The 14940-nt window shown below is 40.0% G+C and overlaps 2 protein-coding genes across 2 annotated transcripts; both read right to left on the bottom strand.

Annotated features, from left to right (window-relative positions):
• Nucleotides 1–4231: 4231 nt before the first annotated feature.
• dand5 (DAN domain family, member 5) lies at nt 4232–5230 on the bottom strand (the record flags this gene model as incomplete). The annotated part of the gene is made up of 2 exons (XM_084554455.1): nt 4232–4637; nt 4706–5230. The coding sequence occupies 2 exons, from the start codon at nt 5228–5230 to the stop codon at nt 4338–4340; spliced, it is 825 nt and encodes a 274-aa protein (XP_084410581.1). The 3' UTR covers nt 4232–4337.
• Nucleotides 5231–11212: 5982 nt separating this feature from the next.
• On the bottom strand, nt 11213–14353 carry LOC311495106 (tetraspanin-1-like; the record flags this gene model as incomplete). The annotated part of the gene is made up of 6 exons (XM_084554442.1): nt 11213–11553; nt 11904–11996; nt 12412–12519; nt 12616–12690; nt 13010–13222; nt 14297–14353. 6 exons carry the CDS (start codon nt 14351–14353, stop codon nt 11500–11502), a joined length of 600 nt encoding a protein of 199 aa, XP_084410568.1. The 3' UTR covers nt 11213–11499.
• Between the last annotated feature and the right edge of the window lie 587 nt (nt 14354–14940).

Below are 14940 nucleotides of genomic sequence, written 5' to 3'. Positions count from 1 at the left end.
GTAAAGATCACTTAGAAGATTCCAGTTTTGAATAGTGACAGCACCTTTCGGAGCCCTTTTCTGTGCTACATGTGACTGCTTTTAATGTGCTGCAACCCCCCTCCTCTACAGTTTCACCACTCTTGCATCAAGCCTTCATCCCTCCACCCCTCTCTTTGCCCACTTCATCCAAAAACCATGTGTGTCGTGTCATTTCAACTCCCTCCACACTGAAGAAGGGCCCCTAACAAAACAAAACAATTATCTCTCCCCTCGTTAGGACCTGGCTCGCATCCCCTTTCCCTCTCTAACTCCCCTCTTTCTCCTGCCGGACCGACTTCTTCTGCTCATTCCACTTCCATAACTGTCTGTATGACAATAGGTTGAGCTGAGGGTCTCTTAAGTGCTTCTGAAGTGGAGCGTTTAGTTGATTTTAGGCTTCATGTTTCTTTTAAAGGTTTCAGCAGGAACAGAGGCACAGGACAGTTTGCAGTGTATCGAATAGGGTGAGGTGCCCATGGGAGAAAAATGAGGGGCAGGCAGAAGTAGTGAAAAGGATGATGGTATGTAGTGGTAGGAGGTGATGTGCAACCCGTGAAGAGGAAGGGGAATGGATGGGTTGGCAATGCGAGGTTGAGCAGGTTTCACCATGCCAGCTCTTAATTATTTTAATTGGAGTCATTAGCTAAGTGAGCATGAGAGACATCACCTGGATGGCATGCAGGACTGCACCTGCCACAGCAACGTTGCTATCAACATCACACTCAAGCGGACAGTTTACGGACAGCTCGACACTGAACAACACTAATGTTGTCACACCAAGGTTGCAGTCACTTGAAGTACAGTCATATGCACAACACAAACAAATATGTGCAAACATCATAAAATAAACAAAGGCTACAATGTCAGACTTTCTCAACTATAACGTTTTTTTATTTTTTAAAGAACAGACTACAAATTTTGAAGTTGCTGCTTTTGGAGGAATAGATATTATTAAAATATCCTGCAGTTAGCCATTGTGGTATGCATTTAGCAAGGACTGGAAATTCATTTGAAAAGAATATGTTAATGCCTATGATACCTCTTGCATTCAGTCATTATAGCAGGTAACTCACCTGTGATAGAACAACTGCTGTCACTAATAGCTTTATTTATATTCATTATCAAACTGCCATGTAACATCATCAGGTATATATTGTATCACAATCAGATTCTACATGTACACTTAAGTCAGACGTATCTATCTATGACAGATGGATGTTTACCTTGTTCCTCCTATCCTCTCTCTTCTCTCTCTTCTCTGTCTCTACCTGGCTGACCTTAGGCAGATGGGTCCCTCCATATGAGCTGGGTTCTGCTCAAGGTTTCTTCCTGTTAAAAGGGACTCTTTCCTTGCCACCCTTACCTTAGTACTTGCTCTGGGGGTTTCAGGCAAGGCTCTGTAAAGTGTCTTGAAACAATTTGCATTATGTCAACCCTGAGTTTATTTTATTTATATTTGTTAACACTATATAAATTAAATTAAATTGAATTGAACTGAATGAGCAGAAACTTTTCAGTGTTTATACAGACTATTAGTGTCAAGACAATTAGCCCCAATAATGTACCAGTGTCTGCATTCATCTGTGGATTACTATTCACTGCTGTACACACACTGATATCCACGACTTACATAAACGGTCTTCCTTTTGGCTGTGGTATGACTACCAATGTCAGATCAGCAAACATCAGCAAACAACTCACACACTGGTAAAAAGGTTACACACAGCAGACACATATTTATTTTAATCCGAATCTTAGTTGTGGTACGCTCCGCAGTGTTACTAGATACTAAAACTTCAGCAGGATTTTTTCCTCCGATTGATAGGTCTCCACCTATCTTTGTCTTCCTCAGCACCCAACAGACAGGGTAGCAGGCAGGCTGGCAGCCAGACAGAATGGCAGTAGGCTGGCAGGCTTAGCCCAGGGCACCATCTCCAGCAGAGCCAACTCTGACCAGCTGGTCCAGACTATCACCACAGAGTGAGCTTGTACCACGATACCAGAGGGGAGGTAGATGTTAGCCGCAGAACAGACAACCTCTCACCTAGAGCCTGACACCCACAGCAGTGGACCTGTACCGGGGGCAGGGTGGTGGTTTTGGTGGGGGGGGGGCACTCTATCTTGTCTAAGGCTTAACAGGTCATCACGTTACTTCTGAATACTCCCCATGGCATAACCTGGCACCACCCTGACTTTTCTCCAGAGAGTGCGTGATGGACCCCTGACGCCAGATCTAGGAGCCTGATCCGCTGTCCAGTCCGGTCCAAAATACCATCATGGTTTAGTTTGAACAGATCCCCAAGTGGCTGACAAAAAATCTGGTGGAGCTTCCTCGTCCAACACTATTCAGCTGGTTACTTAGCTTAGCACTGTTTGGACTGCATAGCCACATTTGAACACAGGAAAACACTTCACAAGTCTTCACTGTGGCAATATCAGTCTTAAGGCACAAAAAAACACAGTAAGCACCTATTTAGGTTAGCAGGACTTAAATGCTAAGTCAGTTTCCCCTTGATACAACTTGATTGAATTGAAATAGTCGCCGCCATTCCCATCACACATACCTCCCAACCATTTCCACATCTGACAGTTAAAAGGCCTACACACACAGAGAAAGAGTAGGCAGCTCATTGTGCGTTTTAAAGCGCTAACTAGGCCACTTAGCGCCCCGTGACGCTGATCTGATCCCCGAGGCGCTGAACTTGGCAGTGGGCCCTCCTCCTCTCGCTCCTTCCTTTCCCCTCGCCATGGGAACCAGGCCATCCTTAATGACACAGGAGTGCTCCGCCGGATCCCACAATGCAAAGGGGGCTGACATCTGTCTTGCTAAGTGGTGCCCTCTCTTGTGCACCTTGTTTGTTCAATCAACAATCACGCTCCTCCACCCCTCCCTCCGCTATGCCCATTTTCTTTTTTTTTATCTCTCTTTTTACAGAAATATACAAAAGATTGGAGGAAGAGTTGTACAGTGTTTAGAAAGAAGATAGTGAGCTGATGACTCTGCTTTCAAAAACAACATCACACAAAGGACCATGGTGGGTAGATTAATAGAGATAGCGAATGCACTATTACATAATGAAAGAGAGGGATTCAAAGCAGGCTAAGTTATACATTAGAATCTGGCATTTTTCAAACAACACCCTTCACCGTGAGAAAAGAGAGCTGAAAAAGCAGAAACAGATCACTGCTTTATGGGACTCCCATCCTCTCCACCGTCTGCGTATTTAAAACAAAAACAAAAAACAAGTGGTTGATTAAAAGTGGCCCCTAATTCTTCACAGTTAAGTCCTGGGCAAATATTTGTCCCATCAATCTTGGAAAATATAGCCATCAACCCAAGATGTTAATCACATGCTAATGGAATCCAAAGGACTCAATGCACCCCCGTAGCGCAATGAACGCTTTCAGTTTTTCAGAAGGCCCACGTGAATGCAAATGGCCATCTAAGCAGTCATTCTGACAGCATGCCAAGGCAACGTAAAGAGCCCCCTTCTTTATGCCCCTCTGGGAATGTATGTAGAGACGTGTGGGATGAGTTCACTTTACCAGGCCCAGGTGCCAGGATATAAATGAATAATAGGTTTTATGGGCCCTAACTGAAAAAAAGCACATGCACAAGTAATCACACATGTCCATTTGCTCAAGTGCATCTGTGGTGAATGATGTTCGCATTCCCACAACTGCTCTGAAAAGAGATTGGGCATGAGAATTGGTGGTTCCTATACATAATTCAAGGGTCTATGCTGAAACAATTATGTTTGCGTACTACTAAGTACCAGTGCTCAATAGCTCATTTGCTTTCTGGTTTGGTGCTTTCAAATGTAAGTGCTACGTGCTAAAAGTCTGCCGAACATGGCTTTTTAATAAAATATAGGAGCTGACACTTGAATGCTTGAATACAAGAGTGGGAGGGAAAAAACAAACAAGAAGTGTTCTTCATGTTTTTACTGGACGTTTACTGGAGCAAACTAAATTGTAATTATAAATCAACTGTGTTGTCAGGAAACTAATTACACACAACCAGACAAAGGGAATGTGAACAAATGAAGATTTTAATGACAACATTACAGTTCACAATATTTCAGTTTAGATAAATCTAAACAGAACTTTCAGACATAAATCCAGTATGGACAGAAAATTGCTTGACCAAAACAGAGGTCAATTTGTCAACTATCAGAGGTGGAATAAGCCACCAGAATTTGTTTCCTTGAATAACACATTCAGACTCACAAATACACAGATAAACGCACAATTACAATATTGGTTACAATAGTCACAATAACTGCTGAACAAGGCTTTGTACTGATTTAAGACAGTCACAGGTGTGCATAAGCTGCAGCCTCAGCACTTCTTTCCTCACGGCTCGTCTCACACTTACAATCCTCTACCACCATCACTCGCTTCTCTTGGACCTCAGCTCCACAGCGCACAGGCACGGTGACGGTGTGAGCTTTGAATGGGACGCAGCGGGAGCAGGGGGCCCGCCGGTTGAAGGCCCCTGTCCCAGGACCCAGCTCGGCAAGGTCTCCTTCAAACGGCACAAAGAGGGAGCTGCACTGGCCGAAACACAGCTTGTTGTGCACTGTTACTGTTTCGCATCCATCTGCTGTCACGTGCTGTTAGAATGACATAGAGCACTTTAGGAGGAGCAAGTTTAGGACGCAGCAGCAATAGTGTCCTGTGCAAACAATGTACCACTAGAGCCATAATCAGCTTCATGAGTAAACATACGAGTAAATGTATTTAGCCATGTTAAGAATAATACATGTTTAAGTGTTTGCAGGAAATAAAGTTCAGTCAGAAGACACATGAGAATTTTTACCTGAGTGAAGGGTACTGCATTGCATGTCTGTTTAGTGTCCTTTAGGTTGACTGGAAGGGTCATCTTGCCTCCCTTATTTATGGCTCTCTGCCACATCTGCAGTCCTTGCTTCTTATTCAGCTCCATCTCAGAGGGTTTCTTAGGATGAAGGATTTGTAGTGGGCTTACAAGTTCCTTGTGAGCTGAACCCAGACGGCTACGAGACAGGAAGGCAGGGAAGGGCAATCTGGAGCTGTGGGAGAGACTTCTTCTGGGGGTCAGTCCTCTTCTCAAGAACCCTGACTGAGCCAGGGTGTGAGGGTCCAGCTGCACAACCTTCACTATTCCCTGGACAGGCTCACCTGGTCCATTGCCAGATGACTCAAATTCAACCTTCGACCCTTTCATAAAAGAACTGTATGGCAAAGAAACAGCTACAGTTGTCAAGGTTGAAAAAAAGATGATGTTGATGAGAAAATCCATACTTAACCAAATAACCTGAAATGAAAGTTCTAAAAAAAAAAAACAACAACAACAAATTTTTGCAAGTTAACTAAACTTAAATTAAAAAAAAATATAAAAATCTGGTGGCTTGTGGTCCAAGGTTCCAAATGGCAACCTTGCTGTCAGTGCTTTGCCAACATGGTAGAGAGAGCCTTTTTATGTAGGTAGCTGCCAGTTGTCACCTGCGCTTTAATGCAAAGAAGGTGTCGCAATTCCCACACCAGTCCAGACATCACACCAAGCTTAAAAGTCCAGGTTGTGGATGGTTGCCAGACAGAGAGGATTTCAGCTTCAAGGTGAATGCTTAAAACATGGTCATAAAAACATAACATGTGAAAGGTGAGTCTGATCTCTGGGTTTCTAAAATAAGGAACTAATAGATTTTGAAGCCTTTAGTTATTCAGATTGATTTTAATTAACACCCTCAAGTAAACACATTTATTCAAGAGTCAGCTGAAAAATTACAAGGGGAAAACACAGGCTACTAGATCAGCCTCAGTCCATCTTGTGTGCTATATTTGCTATATTTCTGCTTAGTACGTTGTCAGATGGGGTTAGATGTGGTGGATACAGAGCCCACAGGATGTACACATCCTTTTCCATTACAAGGACAAAGCCATGCAGGTTTCAATTTCTAGTTCTGTTTGATTTTTTTTAGTATACTTTTGAACGAAAGAGTATGAACAACATACAACTGAGGATAAATATACCACACTGAGCCTGCACATTTGTTGCCTACAACCATTTGTGTCCCATCCCACAGTTTCAGGAAGATTCTTGTAGTTATAAAGTCTGTCTCATCAGCTGGGTGGCTCATTCAGCGGGTGTTCCCGTAACCTTTGACCATAAAGCAGTAATGATTTTATGCTCCTGTGCAAACAAGCAGTGTCCTGTCGACTTATTTGCTCAAGGCGCTCCCTTGTCCCCTATCATCATTACATCATTAGACTTCACTGCGCTCTGTCACCCGCGACCTGATCACACATTGGCTGTTGAAGGCAGACTAGCTGACATGGTTATAGTAAATACTCTTGTCTCCTTTCAACATTTGTTTCCCAGAGTTAACATTTTTTGCTACAGATATATACAATTATAGGAAAACTAATTTTTTTTTTTTTTTTTACTTTCACTGGTGAGTGTACTGTTGTACCAACTTTCAGCAAGGGCAACATTAGTAGTAATGAAGTTCTTATGCAAATGCATTCTATAGTTCTCACCAAATCCTGTAAGGGCAGAATACACATAATCCACAAGAGGGCGCCGTCTACCAACCACTGTCCTCTTTCTTGCCCTCCCACTGCTCTACAGCTATTTGGAGGGCTACAGTAACAGATTAAGGATGTCATTAAAAAAAAAGAAAACATATGTCCTTGATTGTCTCACACAATGAAAGGACAAGTTTACTCTTTTTTAACATATGGTGGTATTAACCAGTGAATATTTTTGGAGTTAAAGACATGTGAGATGGCACTATTCAGGGGCAAAACTCAGTTTCACAATATAATTAAGTGAATATGTGTTACAAACCTTTTCATTCAGGCTTACTCGTTTCAAGATTTCGCACAACTTCCTGGTTCCGCCACTGACTTGATTCCAGTAGAATATAGCAATATAAAATGAGATATACCACCAGACTATTTATGCCATGTGCACTCACTGCCTATTGCACTTCTGGTTAGATGCTAAACTGCATTCCGTTGCTCTGTACATGTGTAATGACAATAAAGTTCAATCTAATCTAATCTAATAAACCAAAAGAATGAAAACACTGGGGCCAATAGTTCACCACAGAACAACTGCACTCAGTGTTTCCAGTAATTAATCCATGATATGACCTCACATCAAAGCACGTGTTTTATGATACACAGTCACACGTGGTATTTAATTGCTGTTCCATTTCATGGAAACAATAAAAGAGAGACTGTTTTCAGATTATGACGGCATGGAACAGGTCACACTGAGACAGTCATGTGACAGTGGCCTAACCCAACTGAAGGCACACTCACATATCCTGACACATAACGTAATCAACCCTGTCTAATGCAATGGCACGTATCAGAAGAAATTATCTCACTGAAATGTCATTTATTCATCCCGTATACAGCAAATTCAAGCAGCTATGACCATATGACTAAACCATACAGATCAAGTATACCTTTTCACCCACCATTATATTACATCTACATTATTGTCCACTGTAATTATTTATAATTGAGGTCCCTAAACTCTTTTACCTTTAATAGCGTGCCACACATGCAGGAATTCTAACAAACACGCTCCTTAGGGAATTTAACCTGAGAAATCATATTTGGTATTTTCCATACACATTTTAAATTAAGTCTCTCAGTGAGGTTTAGAAGCATGTGGTTCTCACTCACACTGCCAATCAGCAAAGATCAAGACAGCATTCTCAGGTCAAATCAAGATCAAATGTGGTCTGCAAGGTTCACCTCTGCATGAACACTGAGCATAACTGCTTTATTAGGTACCATGAAGAAGTGACCTAATGTTTAGCTTTGATTACAGCACCCATTCTCTGTGACATTGTTTCGATAAGCTCTTCTGCAATGTCACCAGATTTATTTCCATCCAGTGTTGCATTCATTCTTCACCAAGATCTTGTATTGATGATGGGAGAGTCTGACCACTGAGCAAAGCCTTCTCCAGCACATCCCAAAGATTCTCAATGGGGTTAAGGTCTGGACTCTGTGGTGGCCAATCCATGTGTGAAAATGATGTCTCATGTCTCACATCCATTGATGGAATAACCTGGTCATTCAGTATATTCAGGTAGTCAACCAGTGGTGGCTCCAGAGATTTTCTGTTGCAGGTGCTATGGGGATGCTCAACACTTAAGAGGAGGTGCTTTGAATTTTGGTGCGTTTCATTATGGAGGTTGCATCGGACCACCCTTGGTATATATACACACATGTACACGCCCGCATTAACTATACTCATTTCGCGTAAAAGTATTCAACACAAGTAGGGTTGCCAACTCCCTGAAAAATAAATAAGGGAAACCTCATTGTCAGGGCCGGCCGACCCAGTTGCCTTCACCCATGCTGGCGTGGTGAAATTGTTTAGCCCTTATTTGTGTGTGTGAAATTATATTTTAACTATGTGACTCGAACCTGAATTGAATTAGATGCATATTTGTGAGTGATATGAACACATGGAAAACAAATTATTATTCAACAATTTATTTTTAAAATAAAATAAAATAAAATAAATATGTTTCTTAAACAGAAACCTGTCCCGCTTAACTTAAAACTGTATAAATTAATATAAAACAATAGAAAGCAGAACAATCCTCTTGTAATAAGTGCAATAAGAAAAGTGCAAACGGAAAGTGTGACGAAAAGTTGTTGCTTTGTTGTCGGTTGTCTTCCGGTATCTTCTTCTCAAGCAACAGTACCTCTCGACCCTCACGGTAATACGGGACAAAGTGCGTCCCGTTTCAGCGCAATACGGGACGCGTAGTACTTTTGTTTCTAAAGATTCCGTTTCTCAAGGGACGGTTGGCAACCCTAAACACAAGGGCTATAGATACAACATACATAAGCCTGCCAATGTAAACCTCTGAAAATAATATTTCACACAATTTAGTCACAGTTGAGTCCTGAATACAACGGAGCAGCAAACAGCAGCAACAGAAAGCAACAGACACTGTGCACGCTTTGGCCTAAAATGCTCCGATCACGAAATCACACAGCCAGTTACCAATAGTCTAATGATGGATAATCGCTAATATCACCTTCAGCACAAACCGTAACGTTGGCGCTGCGCCCATTGGCCAAAGAAGATCACCTGTTTGGGCCTCTTGTTTTTTTAGACTAAAATATTTTTATTATTATTATTTAATTCACATTTTTAAACCACATGAAAAAGACTATTCAAATATGACATTAAAATATAAGTATAAAAAATCACATACATGTCTTGGGGGTGCTGGGCGGGTGCTATGGCTATTACAGGGGGAGCTACAGCACCACCTAGCTCCTCCCTGGCGCCGCCACTGTAGTCAACTGACCTCATTCTTTGGGCACATAATGTTGCTGAACCTAGACCTGAGCAACTGCAGCAACCCCAGATCATAGCACTGCCCCAACAGGCTTGTACAGTTAGCCTCACTGATTAGTGGTTTTCTTAAGGCTGCACAGCTGTTCAGTCCCAATCCCTTGAGTTCCGCTCTTACTTTCACTATTAAACATTTCCCTGAGTTCTACTGTTGTTTTTCTTCCATTTGATTTCACCAAACGTTTAAGTGATCGACGATCACGATCAATCAGGATTTTTTTCTGACCACATTTCTTCCTGAAAGACAATGGTTCTCCACTATCCTTCAAGTTTTCAATAATGCGTTGGACAGCTCTTAACCCAGTTTTAGTAGTTTCTCCAATCTCCTTAGATGTTTTCTCTGTTTGATGACTAACATCTTTTCCACGACCACAGGATGTGTCTTTAGACATGGTTGTTAATGAAATGAGAAGCTACTCATTGCATCAGTTGGGGTTAAATAACTTGTGGTCAGTTGAAAGATAATCCATGCAGTAATTATCCAATAGGAGGCTTGTACCTATTTCCTTAGCAACTTTTTATTTTTTTCGACAGGCAGTGTACATGTTTATATTTGGACGGCATGATTTTCTACATGAAAATTAAAAATTAAGAGAAATGTCACAAAAGTAAAGTAGTCTTCTTATACCCTAGGGTTGAAATTTAGAATTTCTAAGTATTTCAATGAGTGGCCTATAAAGGGTTTAGGACATAACACTGACAATTTTTTTTTGTTTTTAATGGTTTATGTGACAGGCTGTATGAAGCATATGAAACTGCCCATATGTCTTTTGCTATATGCTATAAAATCATGTGTCGTCTCTTCCAGGATGTTTTTTTGTGTGTGTCTGTTTTTTTCTTTTATTTGTATGGAGCAGATGCAAGTTGCAAACATGTCATTGACAAATTACCCCAGACATGAAATAACTTTCATTGCTCTAAGATCCTTGGTCCTAAATCCACTCTGTTAGTATCTCATTTTGTCCTGACAACCTTGTTAGAAGAGTATCTGGCTCTACAGCAGCTACATATTTCCAGGCTAGTTGCCAGCTTTGTAAAGACTGTAAAATATCAGGCCAGCATCAGAGTCCTAAGAAAACAATGAACTGAAACAGCTCTGTGCAGCTCTAGGAAACTGCCAATCTTTTTAATTCAAAAATACTGATTATAGCAGCTTTAAGGAATTAATTTATGTTTTGTGTTTAGTTATGTTTTAACTTCTCTAAAACATGTTGCTAATGTTCTCTTTCATTTTAGCAGAATTAGAATATGTGTTCAGTAAAGCTAAATCACTTTTACATGTGTTATTTCTCATATGAAATCAGATATAGTCCAGAGTTCGCTCTTTCTTATTAACTGAAGTCTGGGTAGTTTTTTATTTATTTATTTATTTATTTTTTAAGGCAGGACCTGTGTACATGAGTTAATATAATACTAATATGATTAGTGTCAGGGCAGAAAGAGAGGACTTCAGATCTTGATGTTGTTTAATTTTCCAGCAACAGCCTTTGAAGGCTGCGCCCTTATCATCAGTATTCATATTAAGTGAACTGCTTCAGAAACTTAGGTGGCAAAGTCCTGTCTAATCAAGTCTTTATTGAGTAATCAAGATGTCCGTTGAAACATTGATAAGCCGAAGTAAGTATGTGAAGTACACTGTAAATTAGCATTATATTCTCGAACATAATTCTGTTTTTAAACATCTGTACAAAACACCAGAGAAAACCCCAGTTAATGTGTAAATCATGGACCAGGCTAAGATTGTGATATTTATTATTTCAATATGATCAAAAATACAAAAATATAGTAATCATATTATGAATGTGACATAACAACATGAACCACTGGCACAATGTGACCAGATTTTTCTCACTGTGCATTATTCACATTACTGATTAAATACATCAGCACTTAACAATAGTCTTTCTTCAGCCATAAAGAAACAACAATGTAAAATTGTAAACTGACAGTTCTGAAACATGTAAGATCCTCACCCTTTCTGTCTCTCATCCATTAGTGCTAAATCACAGCATAAGAAAGCAACAACTTTGTACATAGATAATGGCTCAGTAAAATTGCTCCACCAATCAAAGTCTTCTCTTCCGAAAGAGGAAACATCACTTCTTGCCAGCCTTGCAATAGAGAACCATCGAAACCACCATGGCAGCAATCTGCAAAGACAACAGTTTGTCAACATTGCATCTTGACAAAGCAACTAAGCAGTTTTTTATTTAATTTTTTCAGAAAACATGAGAAGACAATTTGCCTATTACTTAAAATAATAATAAAGAATAACAGGGATTTTCTAAAATACTTACTTATCTCTATCAATGCACAGACATAATTTAGACATTATGTCCTCTAATATCTGCACATGTACTGGATATATGGTTATCAAGAAACTGACTCAGATATGAAGATAATGTTTAGAAAATACAATACGTTATGAACAAAGTTGCAAGAACTCGTCAACAGTTTGAGCTGAGTAAAATGTAAGAAACCAAGCTTTTTGAATAAGTACCTCAATAAAAGCAATTCCCAGAGCCACACCTGCGATGATCATAGAGTTTTCCTCTATCAGCCGCAGCGCCGTTTGAAAGCAGCCTTCAACATTCTAAAAGTGAAATAACAGGATTTAACCGAAGGCACTTGTTCGTCACATTGATAGTTATTTTGTGAACATGCAAGTTAAAGCAAAAGTTAGTTGAACTTGTACCGCAGTAGCTGCTGCAGCTTCAGTACATGAACCAGTGTTTTGTTTACAGCACTTAGATGGAAAAGTGTTCATGTCAGTGACAAAGGGGGAGCCTTCAAAGTCGGTGTAGTTGTTGAATCCGCAGCATGTCAGCTTGAATGAAAATACAAAGTGTTAAGCCAAAAACCTTCTTATCTGCACTGTCACTTAGTGTGTAGTGAGACATTTAATAGATGTTTTGTTGCTGTTTATCACAATGAACAGAATGGGTGGCAACCGTTCAGTCCCATGAACACATCAATAATTGAATGAATGAATGAATTAATACACTTACCGTTGACATGACGCTGTCCCACAGATCAGTCACACTTTGATCCTGTCCATAATCTTTTTCAATAATTTTTCTAGCGTCATCCTCCACTTTGATGAAAAGGTCCTCAGCCTTTGAAGGACACATAGACAGTAACTCATTATAATACTTGAGATGCTGTCAGTTCCTGCAGATGCTGAGACTGGTATATTTTTCAGAGCCACTCACAGCATCCTGGAAGACAAACAGCACCACTGCTCCTGCAACCTCGACCAGGAAGATAATCAGCACAATAGAGAAGAACTGAAAAGGGAGGAAAAGAGAAATTATACTGTAAAGAACACTGACATAAAATTGAGTTTTTTCTAGTTGGACTGTGAGCACTGCAGGGATCATACCTACCTGCTAGGCTAAAATATGAAGCTATAACTGAAGCTATTATTGACTTCATATATATTCTCTGTCATCATCTCAAAACAACAACAAGGAACATTCCTACATCCTGCTTTTGCCTCGCTAATAATTCATTATTTATTCCATGGAAACAATAAAAATTATCAGTGGCCCAGCCTTCATTCAATTGGATTTCTCTTTGGCTTTGACCTGATCACAAATTGCTTACCGTCAACAGCATACACTTGCTCTCCTTGACCGCTCCACAGCATCCCAGGAAGCCAATAACCACTAGTACAGCACCCACTCCGATGAGCACATAGCTGACGGCGGCCAGCTGGTCTAGCTGAGAAGACTTAACCACGTTCCCCAGTAAATCCAAGAAAGAACTACTGTCCACTGCCACCCATATTCCCACACCTAGAATGGTTGCACCAGCCAACTGCGAGGTGAGGAAAAATACAGAGAAAGAACAGAAGCACAAGGACAATCCAAGAACATTATTTAATTAAATTATTGTGACAAACTATTGAACTGATGACTGCGGACATGCAATTAATTAAACAAAATGAAAGGGCTGCATTCACATGCAGTGATAATATGTAGCTACTAGTTATTCCACAGGAGACTTTTGTAATATTACAAATAACAAAAAAGTCAGGCAACTGGATACTATTTAGAATATTTTTAGACAAATCTGGAAAAATATGAGATAACAGAATGATGATGTTTCTTAAAGGTCCAGTTTGTAGGATTTCGTTTCACCTATTAGTGATAAGTGATTATGTGTTCAGAATGATGTTTTCAATAGTGTGCATCTGTAACAATAATGTGTCTTTTTGTTCCGTCCAACAGGGCCTGCCATGTTGTGGTGACATGTTTCTACAGTATCCTTGAACAAACAAATCAAATTCTATCACAATGCAGTAATAATTCAATATAATTAAATACAATTATATACCTATATTTAAATACAACATTAATTTGAAAGCTGCTTTTGACACTCAGTGGCTACCCTAGGTTTTTCCACATGACTGGAAATCGAGGCATGATGGATGGGTATTCAGTTGGTTGCAGACTGCAACCTCACCAGCAGATGCCATTAAATCCTATAGAGTGGTACTTTGAAATTAGTTTTAAAGTTCACCTTGCACCTACCAAAGTGGATACAACAAAAAAAACATGCTTAATTTTAACGGGAACAGGAAAAACTAAAAAGGAAAGAGACTTTCATTATTGAGGAGAGTTCCAGTTTCTTGGCTGGACAATGTGATTTCCTGTATCTGTGTTGCAATTATCCGTGCAATGAGGATAAGCCAGATCTACTGCTTCCCCAACTTTCCCAGCCTATATGCTAAGCTAACTCCACTTAATATTGAAAGGACATACAGTGTGTGAGAGAATAATTTAACAAATCCAAAGGAAATAGTTTGCCCCCTTAATTCCTCACTGCCATCCCTACATAAAAACAAAGCAGAAACAGTTAATAAGTAGTTTTATCTTAAATCCAACTTACAAAGATGGCACCATTAAAGATGAACATCATAATTTTCAGAAAGCTGGAACAACACATCTTGGCTGATTGTTTTTCTTCTTACTCTTAATGGAAACAGAACAATAGATTTTGTTAGTATATCACTAGAATTATAACTTTAACGTGACACATAACATGAAAATCAATGGTATCAGGCTGACTGACAACACAAGTAGAAACCACGGGTCAAATGGCATTTTCTCTGGTTACACATTAACCACGGAAACGAGCAGGAAAAGAAAATCCTCTTTAAATACAGCATGTTTTTCATGTTCAGATGATGCTTGAAGTTTTTGGTTGAAGCACTAGCTAAGTTGCTTGTTCATGTACTCTGTGTTTTTGAATTGATTTTCCTACCGGTAATCTGAAGGGTCCTGAAACCTGTCATCGGGTGGTGTGATACATCTACTGGTTCAGGTGAAGGAGAGAAATAATGACTTCTTCCTGCTTCTGACTGCTATTCTTCATTGTAAAAATGTTTCAATATTATAGTAAAAATTATAACCCTCTTCTGCGACGGTAGGATGATGAAGTGACGAAATACAGGGAAAAGATAATATGGTTATTCACATGCCCTCTGATGGACTTGTGATAAATTTTAAAGCTGAGGTAGCACAGAAGAACCA

This window comes from Chelon labrosus (genome assembly GCF_963514085.1).
Source record: "Chelon labrosus genome assembly, chromosome: 2".
Lineage (NCBI taxonomy): Eukaryota > Metazoa > Chordata > Actinopteri > Mugiliformes > Mugilidae > Chelon > Chelon labrosus.
This window is presented reverse-complemented; position numbering and strand designations above follow the sequence as displayed.